Genomic DNA, 19,409 nt, shown 5'->3' with positions numbered 1-19,409 from the left:
AGAAAATTAGGACTCTCATTCACACTCGGCCATTTCAAGACTGTATCACAAGTAATAAGGGGACACTATAAAAGGGAAAATATAGTATTAGCTTAGGTTTACAAGGATGTTAGCCAGGCCTGCAAATTGGGATTCTTGCATTATCAGAGATGTAAGTAATCCTTGGTCATTAAGAAGCAGCGTTCAAATCATATGCAATCAAAAATTTGACAAAAGCAGAAACATCAAACAAAGAATGGGTTCTGTGCTTTAATATGTTGTGCTATGCAGCTGAATTTTTTATTTTATTTTTTAGGAATGGGAGTTCCTGACGAATCCCTCTCCCCCCACCCCATTCCCTCTCTTAGTTGGTTGATCCAGGACATTATGCCAAATATATGACAGATGAACTCCATCCAACCTACTTGATGCATGACGCTTGACTTTAACTTGTGGATCTATACGGCGTGATTTCTCACTGCAAGAAGAGCCATGGCGCTTCACCTGGGATCCTGATGGCCACCCTGATTTTTCTGACTACACAAAGGAAACAGGAGGGCAAAAACAATTGTGATGTCATGAAGAGCATTACCAAGGAGGTCTCAGTAAGAAATCCAGTTTTTCCCTAGATTGTGGAAACTATTTCTGCCTGGGAACAGTTCTCCACAAGTTGCCAAGCAACTGGGAAGGGAGGGTCACATGCAAGCTAGAAGAATAGTGATGTCAAGGAAATTTTAAAAAAGAAAGAAAACAGGATAATATTTTTGCTACCTCCACCTTCTCGTAGGGGACTTCATCATATAACACACGAGTTAGCTCTGTTTGGTTCTCAAGAGAGGAGCTGGCCCACCTGAAGAAGAAGTAATAGATTAAAAACAGCTTTAATTTTCTAAGCAAGTATTTAATAGGTAAAGATGATAAGGATCTTTCTCTACCTGCTATTAACTGAATCTAAACACTTTTCTGAAATTCCATGACAAATGTCACCTCATCTTGCTGTATTTAGCCAAAGCTAGTGTTTTTGGTAAGGCAGGAGAGAACATGCCTTTTGAAAAGTGGAAAACCAAAAAAATAGGAGGACATAATTAGCCTTTGATTCTTGATCATGAAATATCATGCAGATTTCCTTTATCCAGATTTTTTAGCTGCATCAAGGTTGAATCCCTGTAATTGTTATTCATAGGACTGGAATTGTTACAAACTGCAATCCAGCATTTCTGGAGGACAGAAATATATAAAATATGTGAAGTGCACATCCAAAATAGAGACAGGATCCCTTGGGATACCTGTCTCTATGACAAGTCTGGGCTTGCTGTTATCTAAGGACCTGATACAGCAAACTAAATCAAAACACAGCTAAAGAGCAGCTTACCCAGAGGACCTCACCTCTCACAGAGCTGAAATCCTCCCAGAAACTCCCATCTCTTGTGCTCTCAAATATTCCTGCAAAACACTGAAGGATTTACTCTCCCTTCCTTTCACAGAAAGAAAATGCTTTGGGAGGCAGGGGGGTGGGCAACTACAGGAATGGGGTTGAAATCCTGAAAATTTCAGGTCTGTTCCTGCAGTCTGTTGAAAGATTCCTCCCCTCCTCTGTAACCTCCACTTGCAGCCTTCCCTGCTGGCTTCCCCATTGATTTTATGGGGAAGCAGATAAGACTGGAAATGATAATCACATGATCATGGGGCATCTGGCAACAGGTCCTAAATGCAAGTTAGTTGCCAAGTGCCTGACATGCAGTTACATTACTACGGGGAAGTGTAGGGGGATAGTTTAATGTTTTACATGTTTTATGGACCATAAAGTACTCTTTCCTAGACTGCAATGACTTTGAATGGTTATTAAATGAATGGTCATAAATTAAAGACTATATCTCTATACTTCTCACATTAGAGAGTAGTTTGCACTTATTTTTTTCTAGATGCAGACAGTTCCAATTTTTTTCTTTGGCAATGTAGCTTTGTAGCTTACTTTTAAGAATCAAAGAGTAAGTCAAGTATCATGAATATAGAGTTATCTGTGCTAGGCTTTGTCTCCACTAACCCTGTCATAGATGACCTAGCAAATCTCTTGTATCATGCCCCCATGATGTTGCATTCATTATATCTCAAGCCCATGAGTAAGATTGACTTAAGTCATTCGTTTTAGCAATGCTTAAGCAACATTCCCCACCCCATCTCCTCAATTCCAACACTGCCCAAGGGCAGCCTCAAGGCAATCTAAAATCTGCTAGGCACTTCTTACTATGAATGAACATCAAGTGACTAGTACTGACTGGGAACAGAGACATGACTGAAACTGACACAGATAACATCAAATGTCACTCTAGAATAATGTTCTGCTGATGTCACTGCATTTTTTGTATTTGTCAGCTGGGCTCCCATTCTAAGACTTATGGTAGACAGAGTCTTATCTCTGAAGCTACTGCGCATGTCCACATTCTTTCACTTTTCTTCTAACTTTCTTTGTTCACCTGCCAAGAGGTAAGGCAGGAACGCTGCCAAGATGTAATCATTAGCTAGTAAGATTTTTTTTTACTTCTTTATAATAAAATGAGTTTTATTAGAATATATCTCAGGTTTTATTTTTTTTAAAAGTATACTCCAAGGAAAAGCCACGATCCGTCTCTAATTAAGGTGCAATTACCCAAAGCGGAATGGGATTAATTGCCACCCTGACAAAGGAAGAGGGAAAGAACTCAGCAGTAGAGACCCTTAGCTTGATATTGCTATATTTGTAGCCTAAAAGGCACCTATATTCCATGCTTATCCATTTACCTTTAGATTCAAAAAAGTTTTAGGAAATATCAGAAAATTTATTATTGTCATTGACCAGGAGAAAGTATGGAAGCAATCTGCAGAGGCAGACACAGAACCCCTTGTCAACCTAGCTATGTCACAAACATATCAGTAAGAGGAGCTCTTACATGTAAGAGTGTCTCACAGCATTGATGATGTTGGCTATTTTCTCAACATCTACATAATCGTAATGCAAGGTCTCTGGAGTGGTCTGGGAACCAGTTTCAACCAGCAGCAATCCAAGCCAACGTCCCAGATCTTCATAGCTGTTTGCCTAAATGAGTAGATAATGTATAAAAGTAAAATCATAAATATTTCTCTGGGAAGCAACATGGAACATTTTTTCCTGCAAGTAAGTAAGATAAAGATATAACTTTACAGCAGTACTACCTAATCAAATAAAGATAGCAATAGCACTTAGCACTTATATACCGCTTTACAGTGCTTTACAGCCCTCTCTAAGTGGTTTACAGAGTCAGCAAATTGCCCCCAACAATCTGGGTCCTCATTTTACCCACCTCGGAAGGATGGAAGGCTGAGTCAACCTTGAACCTGGTGAGATTTGAACTGCCAAATTGCAGTCAGCCAGCAGTCAGCAGAAGTAGCCTGCAGTACTGCATTCTAACCACTGCAGTGAATAGATTCAATAGCATGCTAAATCATTTGTCTGATTTTGGTTTAGTGTATTGTGTGAATTCAACTATTTGATCTAGAAATAATGGGTTATGGATTAGTGCAATGTGGCCATGTGTTGTAGCTTATTCAAGAAATCATAATGAAGATAAACTATGGCGGATCACAGGATATGGTAACACTGAACCTACACAATGAAAAATCACTCCTAAATGTACATGCGTAGAGGTGTAAATAAAAGCATTCTTATTCTTTATGAAAACTAAAAGCTCCTTTACCTCTAAGGCAGAGACTTCTTGTCCATTGCGAAGGATACGAAAAGCAAAGGGATGCTTGGGGCCCAGTCCTGGTGCCACCTCACATCCCCGCAGGACAATGGCATTTACATGGGTCCTTAAATCTGTGCGGTCCTTATGGAAATAAAGCATGTTGCCTTTTAAACGACACCAACGTTCCTTCCAACACTGGTTAACAAGAACATGCAAGTAGCCTGTCAGGAAATATGAAAGAAGATCAGCATTAGTGCAATGGCCATCATGAGAAAGAGAGAGAGAGAGAGAGATTAAAAATTCTAGAGATTGTTTCCTAGGCAATCAGAAAATGTTGCACTTAGATATGATGCAGTTGGTTCCCAAATCCAAAATTACTTCAGACTAAAGGAGGGGAAACCTGAAGTTTTCTGGATGTAATTGACTTTTAACATTGGAGTTGGACACTTGGAGTTAAATAACATCTGGCTGGTTTCCTCTTCCCAGCATTATTATCAATGAGATTTTTTTCCTGAGTACATACATCTCTATTTTTACACCCCCCCATACCCCCCCCACAGAGCATAAATTTAGAATAAATTTTTTTTGCTCTAAATGATTTGCTGTACATCTTAAAGTACCAGAAGCAAGGCAGTATTGTAAGACCCTTAGATTGAACAAATCAGAATATGTAGATGTCAGGAGCAAGGTCTTGCAAAATAATTGTTTTATTGCTTTAGAAAATGGAAAGGTGGGGTGGGGGAGGGAATTATTCCAGGGATGCATGAGATTACTATAAGATTATTATATTATTATGAGATTACTATAAGAACCAAGATTACTATGTGCTGGATTTCCCTTTGAAACTTCATGAAGAAATGAGTGTGCATTTATCTGTCACTTTTATTATCTATTTGCAGTGCAAGGAAATAGCTGAGCAAGCATTTCTATCCCTATCCCCACCCCCAGGTTACCCCCCCCCCCAGTGACTGATTCCCTCTTAAATGTGCTCCTACTCATGTCCTAATACAAACCACAGCAAGGGATGTCTTCTTCTGTAGAGGATGTTTGGGTATCTTCAGGGGAAGCCTTTTTCTTTGAGAAACTGATTATCCTTGTTATTTTCCTCCCAGCAGCTCTACTCACAGAGCCCTTGAGTTCAGCCAAGCCACTTTTTTTGCTTTTCCCTTGGAGAAGGAACAGAACATGAAGTTTGCATGTGATTTATCTGAGCCAGCAAAAAAATCATGAATAAAGGTTTCCCTCCCATCTTCCATAGTTATCTAGAGCATATCTCGCCATATATCAGATAAATAGTATCCTGGGTGATCATATGCTTTTGCCTCTTAATTGTTTTTCTATTTTAAAAAATAATCTTGTTTTCAACTTCTATCTTTTAAAAAAGTATTTGCTTCATTTTACTTTCTATGTGAAAATGGGCAACAGTTGCAGGATAGCTACACGCACATTGTATTTTTGTCAAATGAAAAAGTAATAATGAAAAGTCTAATAGATCAGGATGAAGGTGTTGGATTTTGCAGAGCTGAGCTGATGAAAGTAAAAGTGTGTCGGTGTAATTAGAGACAAAAGGGGGTAAATTGTATGTTAGATGGTATGAACTGGTACTATCTAGATTATTGAAGGTGCATGTAAAACTACAAATGTATAAGTTGGTGATAGTTTCATGATGTGCTTCATTGAATGGTGATAAAGAAAGGACCAGAAATAAATTTTAGGAAAAGTTATTTTATTAGGTGATATATATATATAGATGAGTGGGAACAAGATAAGGGAGTACAGAAAAATGAGGCTTCTTAAAGGATGACTGTAGCAATTGTTTGGCAGGAAACCATTTAGGAAAACATCTGTTTTGTATATATCCTTTAAGCTTAGGTCATTTTAGCATCTTTGCCACAGAGATTTTTCAAAATAGGTACAAGACTGCACTGCTTCTACTTGGATTTCTGTGTGATTCCCTTCCTTTGTTTTCTTTATATTCCTTTTCCTCAGCAAACTCTTTATATGTCTTATTGAAGGGATTGTCTGGTTAAATCTTTTCATTAAAATATTTATTGATTATAACACTGTACAATTACCCAGTTACCTCTTGTATTTTAGGATTTGTCCAACGTTTGTAGTTTTTGTGTAACTGGGCTTTGGACAGGAAGATTCAACTCTATCCCTTCTAGTTCACCTAGAGTTGGGCTGAAGGGAGAAATCCTGAATAAAAAGAGTAGTAACTCCCAGGTGGATAAACTAGAATGGATCAAGTAGTTAAGTCTGATAGGTGGCAGCTTATTGATATTATCTTTTACTAATGAATTCTTAGACACATTGGATAAGGTTTAAATTATCCCTCTGTGGTACCAATAAGGGAGAATATTTGTAGCTCAGAGTTGACATGAGGGGTCCTTGGTACTTCTGACCTTACTTGTTTTCTTGCAGATGTTTCATTACCCAAACTAGGTAATATCATCAGTGCTAGTGATTATACTAAGTCGTCTAGTGTATGTGCTCTAATTCCCAGCCATTTTTTTTCCTCTTATAAAGTGGGAAGATATCAGACTCACCTTGTTCGTGGCTCTCCCTTTGGGGCAGAATAGAACCATTTTCTGCTGTTGCTATGCTGTCAGAGTCAGAAGTATGTTTATCCTGAGATGATCTCTGGTCAAAGAAGAACATACATCCAGTTGGTTGTCAGTATTTTTTTTTCCACCAGGGCTTTCTTCCAGGCTCAAAATGCTTATAGATTAATTGCCTTCACTGAGCAAAGCTCATTGAAGAAAGTGATATTGGTTGCTATCCAAAATAGCACTCAAATGCTCTTTACTTTGAAAATACACACTTGTAAGTCATTCAGGGAAAAGTTAGTTTTGAAGAGCAGCACAGATACTTTGATTAACAAACAGACAAAAATTAGTCATTTCCAACTGTAGTGTTGCTGTTGGTTACTTAAGAACTGGATTTTAAAAAAAAGAGTTTGCTTTATGCTCCCTCAGGGAAGATGATAGTGCCTTCTTCCAAAATCTTTATATCACAGCCAGGTGTCTCCTTTATAAATGGGCCTCATGCTGATCTTACAGCTCTGAGATATTTTTGCACAGTTTATTCAGACTGAGAACCATTCTTGGCACTGGACGGGGAGGTGGGGGGGGCTAGGAAAGTATTCCAAAAGGAGATGGGGAGATTAAAAAAATGTAATGCAATTACAGATAGTTCTCAATTTATGACCAGTTGCTTAGAGATCATTTGAAGTTACAATGGACCTCCCCGGGGTTACTTATGACCAGGTTTGAAATTCCAACAACAACCCACCCCGCCAACATCACCACAGTCACACAATTGCATTTTGGGTGTCCGGCAACTGACTTACATTTATGGCCATTTGCTATGTCCTGCGGTCTTCTGATCACAATTTACAACACTTTTTGCTCAAAACCAGCATTTACTTCCAGTTTCCAGCAAAAAATGCCTATCGTGGACAATGGATTAACTTAATGACCACCGTGTTCACTTAACAACCAGTGATTACTTAACTACCATAGTGAAAAAGGTTGTAAAATTGTGCTTGGTCACTAGGGACCTGCTTAATGACCAGCACAACTTACAACCTTAATTCTGAGCTCAATTATGGTCATAAATTGAGGACTACCTATATTTTTTTTTTCTGATTCCAATGAAAATCTCTTTCTCCAGCTGCTACTTGCATCAGGATGGAGCCTTTTCTCTTGAACGTGGGGTATTGTTTAAATTAAGTGTAGGATCACAACAGATAAAAAAATGTTATATTCTTCCCTCTTCCACTTGGTAGTTACATGTGGAAAATTACACTTGAATAGTATGAATGTTACGTGCATAATGTCCAGCTTGTCCTGGGAACAAAACAAATTTTACCTTATCATGATCCATCTTGTAGGTAAGTGTAGGAGAAAGAGGAACTTCATTTCCATTTAATCCTCCTCCAGTGGGATTGCTTACTTCCTTTATCACCTGGGCAAGAGATAGAGTTTAGAATGACAGTAATGAATTCCATCACTTTAAAAACAGGGATACACCTCTGCTATAATAAAAAGCTCACTTCATTTCAAACTGTCAGGTTACGGTTTCCCAGGCACAGCAATGCCCTCCAGGTTTCCTTGCCTTACAAAATAATACAGCAAACTCCATCTGGGATCACAGGTTAGCAGCTGAAAAGCCAACTCTTAATCCAGGAGCTATGAACTATGATTACCATTTATCAAATTTGAGGAATAAAGAAAAAAAAACTTGTGATCGATTTTTGAGGAATAGAAATTAATATATACAAGCCTAGTAAAAATGAGTGTCGTCCAAATAATTTGGGACCACTCCTAGCTAGGAATCCTGGAAATTAGAAACCGAGTACATGGTCAGCATCAGGTTGAAAAAGGCAAGATCTACACCTAATTTTTCAGCTTGTTTGCAGGATTAGTTTCTAATGCTATTTCTGATTAAGTTATGTTAAACTGACACCAGTTTTATGCCTAAGCCATTTATGTTAGCCATTTGGCTAACAGGTGCTTCCTAACTCAAGATAAAGTTTTTCTTATGCCTTGTAACATAGAAGGAAACAAAATTATAAAGTTCATTCAATAGCTCATTCATTAACTGCATTTTGCTGATTTTTATTATTCCTATTCCCAGTTTCTCTAATATTTCAGCAGAGAATATTGACCCAAGTTTTAAGGAGATAAGAGCTTTCAATACAGGGCAGTAGCTTTTTCCTTATAGGGCAGGAAGCGCATCTCATTCACATTGGGTTATACTCTGGTCCCAAAACAACCCTAGTTGACTTGGTTATCAGGTATTTTTAATTCAGGGAGGTGGTTTTTCAAAAGAAAGTTGGATTTATCCAGCCCATTGAAGAATCAGGTGGACTGGGGCCAGGAGAGTACTTAACATTCTGAGGAAGGGAGGATCTGAACAGTTTCATCCCAAGCCAGGAGGGGGGAATGCTTTAACTAATATATGCAGTAAAGGCAAGATGTGAAAATACTAAAAACAATAACAAAAAAATTCAGCCAGTAATATAAGGAGGAACAAAGACTTTTAATACTAATTTCCTGACAGTACTCAAGCCAAAGAACACTGGCTCTGCAAAAACAGAAAATAAATCAAATCCCAACTCATTAAACTTCCATCCCTGCAGTTCTGATATAAACTACTTACCAGTAGTTTATAGATTTCATTAAACTTCTCCCAGATAAATGCCCCATAAAATCTCCCAAAGAGTACATATCTTCATGTGAGGATGGGCAAACTACAAAGAAGCCAAGCCCCCCCCATGTAGCAAATTCTCCTTTATGGTATAAAATTGAGCCTATAGGATCAGCCAACCCCTTCTGTAGAGATCTACTGTCTATGGCAAATGACATTAGTTGTTTAACTCCACACTTCTTCTTTCATAGCTACATAAGAAATGGTTACTGTGTGATCAGCTGATGGCACTTAGGTATTAGGGTAAATAGGAAGAGAAATCGTCTTCAAACATTGCCCTCTACAGGTGTTATATTTCAGTCCAAATAATTCTGTTGCTTTTGTTGGGAATATATAGTGGGATACCAGTTAAACATAAAACAACAAGGAGAAGGCTGTTTCCACTATGTTCTGTTTATAAGTATACTGTAGATATTTTACTGAATATTAATATAGCCAAGGCCTTTTGGAGCATTTGAAGGGCTAGGTGTACACTTTCCAATCTTCTAGAGAATACTGGTTTTTTTCCCTCAGTTCTCAGTGAGGATCAAGAGTAGAAAAGGAACAAACAACATCTGTGAGGCAAACATGTTCCATTCCTACTTTAGAATTCCCATAAATATTTTTTTAAAATGCCCCCTCCCCATTATATCTCCATTTTCAATGAAGAATTTCAGCAGTATAATTTTAAGACACTGCTACCAGTAGAAAGGTGGGATCAAGGTGCCAATGGACACAATATGCCTGCTTCTGTCAAGTTTGCAAAAACACCAAGACTTAAATAATCCTGCCACAGGAAAATGGGGTGTTGAGAAGCCACAAAATAGGTGCTGCACAGAGAGGCTCTGTGTGTGTAGATTTCCTTTCTCTGTCCTAAACTCGTTAGATCCACAAGGAAATTATTTTTCTTTCTTATAGATCATATTGCATGTATCTTCCTAGAATAGGTATTTACCAAAAACAACAATAACCATATCCAATCTTCATGATTTATTAAACTGTTTCCTATAGCATATGACTAACCATATGATACGGTATGTGATTAATCACACTGACTTGCCTACTTTTATATCTATCAGGCTGGTATTTTGCAATTTACCTTCTCCAAGTATATCATGGTTGCTACTCCTGGGGAGGGCAGAGGTGTCACTAGAAAAAACTGAGTTGAAGGGACTGGTTCTCCAGGAAGAGAAGGCAAATTTTACCTTTCCCAGAGATTCCCTGAGTTTATGAGCTCATGCTTGAGAACAAAAGCAGGAAAGGCTGAGTGGGGGTAAACAAACATCTCCCCTGCCAAACAGTTCTATATTGGGTGGGGAAGGTCTTCTCTGGTGGGTGGATATTCTCTCCACAGCTGGTGTTGCAATCAGACAGGCATGATAAGAGGGCTGGAAGGAAAGCCTTTCCCCAGGAGAAAGATAAGTCCCACTTCCTATGAGATCCATTCTCACTTGCTCATCTCCAAAAAACCAGCCACAGCATGATTGCTAAGCATATCTTGGACACTGTAAATAAACAAGTCAACAAAAAGATAACAAGTGTAGAAGATATGAGCCACAGATAAAGACGGGTTTGCAGAGGAATAACAGTATTTTGTAGTTGTGAGAGATACCTTCAGCCATTCTTCAGCTTGCTCTTTACTTTGCACTGCTAACACTAGGACCTCAGCTCCTGGTAGTGTGAAGCGCAGCTCGTGTTTCTTGCGGCGTCCGTCCTTTGGCACATAGACAACATGGCTGGTGCTCAAAGGCACTTCAAGGTGTGGCTGTCTGTGCTTGGAGCTTTTGTAACACTAACATTAGAAAGAAGGGACAATTGAGATTTCATTCAGCTAGTCTTTCTTACACATTTCACACCTGTTCTCCATGTGGTAAGAACAAACAGATGAGTATTGTCATGATAGTGTTGCTATCATGGAATTTGGAAATGGCTGGGATTTACATATGTCAGAGAAAGAAGAAAATTTAGAAGATTCGCACAGGTTAACAATACAGTCTTCAAGTCAGAACACTTTGTTACACAAAGCAAAAGGTACATTGACCCTGATGTTCTGTTTGACACATACATATGTCATGAAATATTATATCTATGTATGTTAAATTTCTCAGGTTGTTTTAAAGAAAGTAAAAAATATGTTTCCAGAGGGGGATCAGGAAGCAGCTAAGCATAGTTGGTAGAGCAGCTAGTATACTTCCTGATCAAATAGGGTCTTTCCAAGTAATATTGGTAAAGGAAGATGTTAGATGAAGAAAGACTTAAACTCCCTACTTTGTGCTTTTCTAGCCCATAATGAAATTTGAAGAATAAATTCCAATTAGAGAATTTTGACTGGATTTTTTTCATTTTCATCTTAAAAGAGATATTTGGTGAGACTGGACAAGTACATCTTACAGTCAATGCCACCTATAAACCCCTTACAGGGAAGAACAAAGGTATCAAAAATGTCTAGTGAATGGACTGTGAGACGTTATACATTGGTTCAGAGAAAGGTATTATCAATATGCATGAAAATGTATAGCTGATGCTATTCAGCTATACATTTCTCTCCTGGACCTAGTGGGAGATGCAGTGGAAATCATGACCTGCTATGTGGAGGCTGATGGCTTTATTCCTTCAGCGGTTTGAGAGGAACAATCCTGACCTATAAGAATCCTATAAGAGCAACAAAGAAACCATTATGCCATTACATTTGGACGTGGACTCTCTCCTAGAGTGGGCATCAGTAACCTGCTCAGAAACAAATCTGAATGATAAAGATCAAGTCTGGTAAAGTCCCTGAGTATCATTATGTAATACTACGTAATAATGTAGTAATACATAATACTACATTCGATAATTAGGAAAAACCTGGATTAGTGAAATCCAAATCTGGCTTTTCTTTTCCCTTTTTCATTGACTGCATCATGCACATCCCTAAAGATGGGGGGTGGGGGAGGGATGGCAATAATAATTCCAATGTACAAAAAAGTGAGAGAAAGCTGCCACCAAATTAAGAAACTTAAAAGTCTGTCCAGTAGAGTCAGCAAATCTGTATGAATGATTAGTAGATTGGATGGAGTCTGAAAATATTTTGGCAGAACAATTTGGCTTTTAACCAAGCCATTCTGTTTTACATTCAGCCTTCATGTTGCACCATCTGGCCAAAGAACTGATCCCCAAAAACATTTTATGCATTTCTTGATTTTAGATACATATTCAACCTGATATTAAGAAATTCTGGCATATTTTATTCTCAACAGCAACTGAACTAATTTTAATATCAAAACTTACATTAAATATTCAATTTGGTGGGGCATCTCACCAAAGACATTTCAACCTTTAAGAAAATTAGGTAGAACTGCATCTTGCTTCCATTATTGTTCAATTTACATATTAATTCACTTGTGTTCATCTTGGCATATATCTTTACATGGTTGATGTGGTAATTCTCCCTCAAACCCAAGTGGTTTACAAAGAACATTCTGTGCTCTTACTCCCTATTTTGACAATCAATCCTTAGAGATTAATTATAAAAATAATGGTATTCACTAAAAGATTATAGGCACTAAATTGGTCACTCAATGGACACAATTTACAATTAGTAATATGCTTTATTAAAACCCTTGGAATAATTTTCCATCTATCAGGGCAAAGTGCCCAAGAAATATTCTTCAAATGCTTTGGTGTGTATAGTGCTGTTCTTCATGTGAAAGGAAAACTATCTGAAATTAAAGCCAGTGCATGAATTAACCTTTTCAAATTATTGTACAGACTTGTTATTTTTTTTTCTTGTAGACCTAGCCACATCTGTGTTAGCTGACCTCTTTATTTGAAATGGGGAAAGGGGCTGGAAGAGAAGCTGTGCCATTATCACCTCTCCCAACACATTAATGGCAATACTGTATGATATAGCCAAGAAGAAGTTCAGACAATGAATATATGATACAGAACATCAAATTGAGCACAGCATCATTCCTACTGACCTTAAATAACCAAGTTAGCATTTATAATACTGTTAGATATTTTAATCGGAGTATCATACCAAAATTATAAAGAGATCTGTGATTTTATGCTGCAAACTTTTATGCCTACAAACTGGGATTTTAGAAAATCCCAGATAATAAAATGCTGTTGTCATTGTCATTGCCTTTAAAACAATAGCCAGCATGCTTCTTTTATCCTAGAGACTGCCTTTTTCCAACAATTTCCGCCTATCCCATTGAATATCTAGTGAGCATCTGCTAAGGGTCCTTACCCACCAGGAAATAGATAGCAGCTTCCCTCTTTTGGAATAGCTTTTCCCTGTAGCAAGGGGACCCCCGTATTTATGGTATTCTAGAAGTAGGTGAAAACATCACTCTATCAATAGGTCATTGGGGTTTATTATAACTAGTGGTGCTATAACAAATTAATTTTAGTATGTAATTTGGAGAGGAATTTGTCTTCTTCAAAAAGACCTGTCACTGCAAGAAGACTGGTATTCTAAAAACCACTGACTCACCAGAAGCTTGTTGTCCTTAACAACTGTCAGCTGCTTGGCCCACTGTCCAAAGCGCTTCTTACGCAACAGGAAAGCACAAATCCGGCAATCCTTCACCAGGTTCATGGAAGCTTCCTCTGATGGCCATTGGTGTGTTAACCTCTGGCCTTTCCCATCCTCCTCCTCCTCATCGTAAGATTCATAGGAGCTGCTCATTGCATCAGAGTCATTGTCTATGAGGAAACAGAGAGAATTTAATCTTCCATAATGTTACTGCTAATCCCATAGGATTAGACAGACATTTTTATTGAGACAGACTACTAGTCAATCTACTTTTGTATCATCTACAATAAAGATCATCAGTTCAGTGTTCTTGTACATCAAGGTGCTTACAACTACCCGAATCCACAGAGTTCTAAAATAAATTATTTTTCTTAAAAAAGAAAAAGGAAAAGGAGTGGCTGAATTCCCATAGGATCTAACACAATTTCAATTTGTTTTTCAAAAATTGTATCTGCACTATTGCTCAATTGCTTTGCACTATAAAGTCAGAAATGTACTTACCCCTGATCTATGCTGACTAACAAAGAGTCTCTAGGATTTCAGTATAAAAGCTTTCCAATCCTACCTAGACATGCGAGGAATCATCAATATCCCTAATATATGTAACAGAATACTATCTCTACCTGAGGGGCTATTTTTCCTAAACACACCCACACCTCTACGTGCATGTTTTAGAATTATGCAAGCAAGAATCATATGTTGATTTCTGATATACTAATAGTTTGTAAGATTTCTACTGTTTTATTTAAACTTGTCTTGCAATAGTTGGAGGCTAAGTGCAACCTGCCATGCAAAACAACTTCCAAACTTTTGGAATTTCAATGTTATAAATATTTGCTTAAAACATGCCTCAGGGCTCTTTTTTACAGTTTCCGAATGCCTCTCATAGAACTATTATGAAACACTTTAGTTTTTAAAAAATGAAATCTAAGTTTGCATTCTACAAAACCACCACCAGTTTGTAACCTCATCTTATTTCTAAGTCTGTGTCTGGGAACCTACAAAATAAAAATAATGAAAGAGTTTGACCAGTACTTTGAAAGTTTGCCTTCTCCTACAAAAAGCATACAAATAAATTGGTACGATATGGGGAACTGAAGAATCAATCTCATTAATTTTCCTCCTGGTAAATTGTTTTTTGTAGCTGGCTTTGCCCATCAATTTGTAAATAGGTAAACTCAGGTGATAGCCTTTTTCTTAAAGTACCTATAGTTATGTGTCCAACTAGGATTCATAGTGAAGCAACCTGCAGATATGAATTCTGTCTCAATGTGAGACAATTTTCATTTTTCACAATCTAAACAGGCATATACTTGCTATCGCTTCTCAGTACCCCACTGTACTGAGTTTCATAAAAGTTTGGGGTTTTTTTCCTGCATTTTCCTCATTCTTCTGGTAAAGTTTGGGGGAGGGGGGAACCATATAAACTTTCAGTTTGTTTTACTGTAAAGTATGATAACCTCTGACCAAAATAATTTTACAGAGCTGAAGAAAAGACATAAACAAACTGACAGATTTCTACAAGCTATTGGAAATAGCATGAATTGTTGCTGTAATGGCTATAACCTGGTCACTGATTTTAGAACAGAGGATAAAAATGCTGATAACAATGACTACATATGGTTCCTAAAGACGAGGTGGCACAGTGGTTAGAGTGCAGTACGGCAGGCTACTTCAGCTGACTGCTAGCTGCAGTTCAGCAGTTTTCAAATATCACTGGCTCAAGGTTGACTCAGCCTTGCATCCTTCCAAGGTCAGTAAAATGAGGACCTAGATTGTTGGGGGCAATATGCTGATTCTGTAAATTGCTTAGAGAGGGCTGTAAAAGCACTCTGAAGCGGTGTATAAGTCTAAGTGCTATTGCTATTTTTGGCCCAAAAATTACAAGCAACAATTTCTATACCGAATTAATGAAAATAATACACTGCTCAAAAAAATAAAGGGAACACAAGCAGAAGACATCCGAGATCTGAATGAATGAAATAGCCTTATTAAATACTTTGTTCGTTACATACAGTAGTTTTGTGTTCCCTTTAGTTGTTTGAGCAGTGTATAAACTACTGTATGTAAAGAACAAAGTATTTAATAAGGCTATTTCATTGATTCAGATCTCGGATATCTTCTACTTGTGTTCCCTTTATTTTTTTGAGCAGTATATTTGAAGACATTTATATTGGCTGATGCTCAATAGCTCACATCACATTATTGAACAAGTTGCCCAACTTTACCATAAGCTAATAGAAAACTTCCTTATTCATTATGTAAAAATATTTAATATTCCTCTTTTGTATGGATTTCCTGCCATATTAAGTCCAAGAAAGTTCTTAACTATGCCATTGAATGTTGCCCAACTTTGATAACAAGATGGAAGAAGTGAAAACAAGGATAAATTAAATCCAGATGAAGTCGAGGTGGTGTTGGGCAATGAAAAGGGATTAGGATTCAGCTTGCATGAATTTGGATTGTATAACTCCATGAAAGAGCAAGGATATTGTCTGAAAATGCTTCCTAACCTTATCTCTTGATCCTCAGGTGATGGCGATGACAAAGAGTGTGTTTGTATAGTTTTATCTCATGATTTAACTACAATCATTCAATTATCTGTGCCTTGATTACATCCCAAAGTAATTGCAATTACCTCTACATGAGGTTACCCATGAAACATATCAGGGAAAGATGGGGAAAAAATGCTAAATTAGCTAATCTGCTAACTGTCCCTGTTTGTATTGTAACATATCCTTGCTTATTGTTTTCTGGAAACAAAGTCCTAAATGTTTTACATATGCTGGTTATCTAAGGGATTATATCTGGCAGGTAAGATTAAGACCTGACGAAGCCTTTAACTACGCTTAGCTTCAGAACTCCTATATCTTAAGATATAAATCATGAAAATAAAAGAGAATGGCAAATATAACCCATTAATTTTGCATATATAAACAGGAGATGCTACCAAAACCCCACTCCCGATTAAATAGAACATATTTTTTGTAAAAATGTCTTATTTCTATTATCAAATGTTTTATTACTTTAATTAGCAGATATAAATCTGAATAATTTTACTTTATAGAAACAAAAGAGCAGCACAGAGCAGATCAGAACGTAATCAATTGAAGTAGTAATATAGTCTTTAATGAAAAATTAATACTGATATTCTGAACAAATCATATCTTGCAATATTCCTATTGCATCCTATCATCATTGTGTACTTTTAAATGAAAATGCATTTTATTTTTAAAGAATTTTTTAAAGATAAAAATAATATGAGTACTGTATAAAGTAGAGCATAATACACAGAATAAAAAAACCTAACTTATATTATCCATTCCCTTTTTACATCATAGAAAAATTTATGTGATTTTAAAAGAATAAAGCCATATAAGTTATGAGATGATAAATTATGAAAATTATAATTTTTATGCAGACAAGGATTAATGCAGATTTGAAACGGATTTAGTTTTTGGAAGAACTGATCACTTATAGATTTAACAGTAATGAGTAAAATATAGTAGCTGGGGGTTACAGCTGAGGAAGAGTCACAGAGGAAGTAATACCCATTGTAAGCATTTGGAAAAAAATAGTTGTTAGTAGCCTTGCTGCTGGAAAGACTAGAGAGAAAATAACTGCAAAAGAACTAAGCAAATTAGGTAGCTGCCAGATATATTCAGCCACTTTCTTTGGTTTACCCTCAATTTTTGTATAGCCCAGGATGCTATCAAGTTGTCTAGAATAGACCTCAGATTAGACAAGTAAATATATCTTCCTAATATTTGTGTTCTCCAACACAAACCCCCTTCGGGCTAAAATCTGTGTTGTAGTGTTTAGAAGGTTTTGGATAGTGAATTAGAACAGAATGTTTGGTAGAACCAATGCCTAGCTTGGCACAGGGCTCTAGTGCCAAGCTAGGCATTGGTGGGCCAGCAACCATCATCTCTTCTTGAGGTCTCAGATAAGGTTAGGCAATGTATGGAGAGGCAAATAATCAGCAGTCCTGGAAAGAGTCAGATTTGGGTGTAGATCAGGACAGAGATGCCAGGGTTCAAAACTCATGTGGCGGATAGTTTGTGAAAGGTTCTTTAAACCAAATCAATTATAATCTATTATCTGCCATGTTAGAAATCCTCAAAATATGGTGTCCTAAGATATGACTGATTTGATTTTGCTTAAATAGACCGTGTTGTCTCTCCTGCTATCAACCTGCCTGGACATTTTTAAAAAGGTCACTTTTAAAAATGCTGCTGCTTTTTGAGGCACCTGGGTTAAGCCTTCTTGAGTGCTGCTTCCAAAATACAAACTACTTATTTTTGATAAATATATTTGGCTCCCACACTCTCATGTATAGAAAAAAATACATCTTTTTCAATAGAGGCTTTGAATAGTTTAATATGTGTATGCCACGCCATCTGGGCTGCCCTAGATGGATAGAAAGGAGAGCTATGAATGGAAAAAGAACAAAACAAGAGGATTATGGCACTGTTACAGAAATTTGCAAACACATCAAAAAGTAATGATACTAGATTTTAAATCCTGGAATTGGGAGAAGCATAGCACAGCGATCTTTCTATTTACCATGCCATATCTCCCCCATGCAAGATTTTATTTCTTTTTTGAACACAGGCAAACTTTAAATCAATAAGGCAATACAGACAAAGGAGAGACAATGACAAAGGGACCATCATGATATAATTCAGTGATAAGAGGCTGATTTACTAATAGTGATTAAGAAAAGTGCTAGGTACATAACAAAATCTCCAGGACTGTGAGGAAGAAAGAACTTTAAATAATGAATATATGTGATTAGTAATAGTCAACTTCAAATGAGCTCCATGTGAGAGACTTAATCTATTTAGTGGTGGAGAAAGATCCAATAACACTGTGGGTGCATTGGAATAACAATGGAGAAACTGGGAGAGAAATTCAAGGGTAGAAGGACAAGAAGGAAGAAAATACAGAGGTGCTGTAGACTTGTCCTTTCCTAAAATCCAAGATGGTTATGAATAAAACAACAGAAATAAGAAGAGGCTTTTCTTCTTAAAGCTACAGTAGCTTAATGGTAACAAAATTAACAACAAAAACATATAAGAATATAATATTTCCATAAAATTGTATTGACTGCCTGAATCTTCTGCAGTCAGGATGATTCTCTTCCCCCAACAGATGTATGCAACACATACATATAGTTGCAGTGTTACTTACAAGAGTTTTTCTGCTCCCCATTTATTCTGGTGACAGGATAGTTGCTATCTGCATCCTCATAGTATCCATCCTCTATTGAATTGGGAGGACTGGAACTGTCTGTACAGAAAGCAGAAGGAATATTTTAAATTGTACAAATTAAGCAGTGAGAAAGACTTTGCAGGGAGGTGTATGAGCTGTACTGTAAGTCACCTCTGAAGGATATAGGTAAGTTTTTATTACCAATAAGTCAGGACTAACAATAAGTTCAGACAATTTTTTATTCAATTTCTATGCCACCCATCTCACGGATAAATTATCTGTCATAACTTCAAATTCTCTTTCACTTTTACTTGCCCATCTCTAAAAGGATACTCTAAAGGAAACCACAGCAAACATATAATATGTCATTGGGTGCCAGTCATAATTATCTGTTCCCAACTGTTTTCTGTTTTCTGACTTATTCTTATTCTCACATTCTTTTCCTTACTGCAACCATTAGTAGAAAGCACATACTCTGCCTTCAAACAACCTCAGTATCTCATCTGCTTTACTTCGGTTGTTCTTCACATTCATTCAGAGTTCCCGTGGGGCTGAGTCCCAGAGCCAAACCTCCATTGAAACAGCTTCTTGACTTTAATATAGGAGGGTCTTTCCAGAATCCTTATAACAGGATCTTACTCTCTCCTCATGTTTCTCATGCACTTATGCCACGAGTCAGCTGCATCAGCAGGAAATCTTATAATGTTCTTGTTTTTGTTGCTAGACCTGTACGTGGCTTCACTAGGGCTCAGTGATTACAAGAACAAGAACAGGTGCTGGGCCCTTTTCTCTGCCTTCCC

General features: G+C 37.2%; 1 protein-coding gene across 1 annotated transcript in view; it reads right to left on the bottom strand.

Moving 5' to 3' along the window:
* The window catches only part of AFAP1L1 (actin filament associated protein 1 like 1), a 35,480-nt gene that overhangs the window by 7,762 nt on the left and 8,309 nt on the right, over nucleotides 1-19,409 (bottom strand). Inside the window, exons 6-15 of the mRNA XM_070934397.1 lie at nucleotides 18,589-18,687; nucleotides 13,354-13,565; nucleotides 10,486-10,665; nucleotides 7,554-7,649; nucleotides 6,230-6,323; nucleotides 4,694-4,846; nucleotides 3,690-3,901; nucleotides 2,907-3,052; nucleotides 751-829; nucleotides 405-516 (exon numbers count right to left, since the gene is read on the bottom strand). Coding sequence (XP_070790498.1) covers nucleotides 405-516; nucleotides 751-829; nucleotides 2,907-3,052; nucleotides 3,690-3,901; nucleotides 4,694-4,846; nucleotides 6,230-6,323; nucleotides 7,554-7,649; nucleotides 10,486-10,665; nucleotides 13,354-13,565; nucleotides 18,589-18,687 — 1,383 coding nt within the window. The remainder of the gene's footprint in view (nucleotides 1-404; nucleotides 517-750; nucleotides 830-2,906; nucleotides 3,053-3,689; nucleotides 3,902-4,693; nucleotides 4,847-6,229; nucleotides 6,324-7,553; nucleotides 7,650-10,485; nucleotides 10,666-13,353; nucleotides 13,566-18,588; nucleotides 18,688-19,409) is intronic.

This window comes from Pituophis catenifer, unplaced genomic scaffold (genome assembly GCF_029215685.1).
Source record: "Pituophis catenifer annectens isolate HBS135680 unplaced genomic scaffold, rPitCat1.0.hap2 SCAF_2, whole genome shotgun sequence".
NCBI lineage: Eukaryota > Metazoa > Chordata > Lepidosauria > Squamata > Colubridae > Pituophis > Pituophis catenifer.
This window is presented reverse-complemented; position numbering and strand designations above follow the sequence as displayed.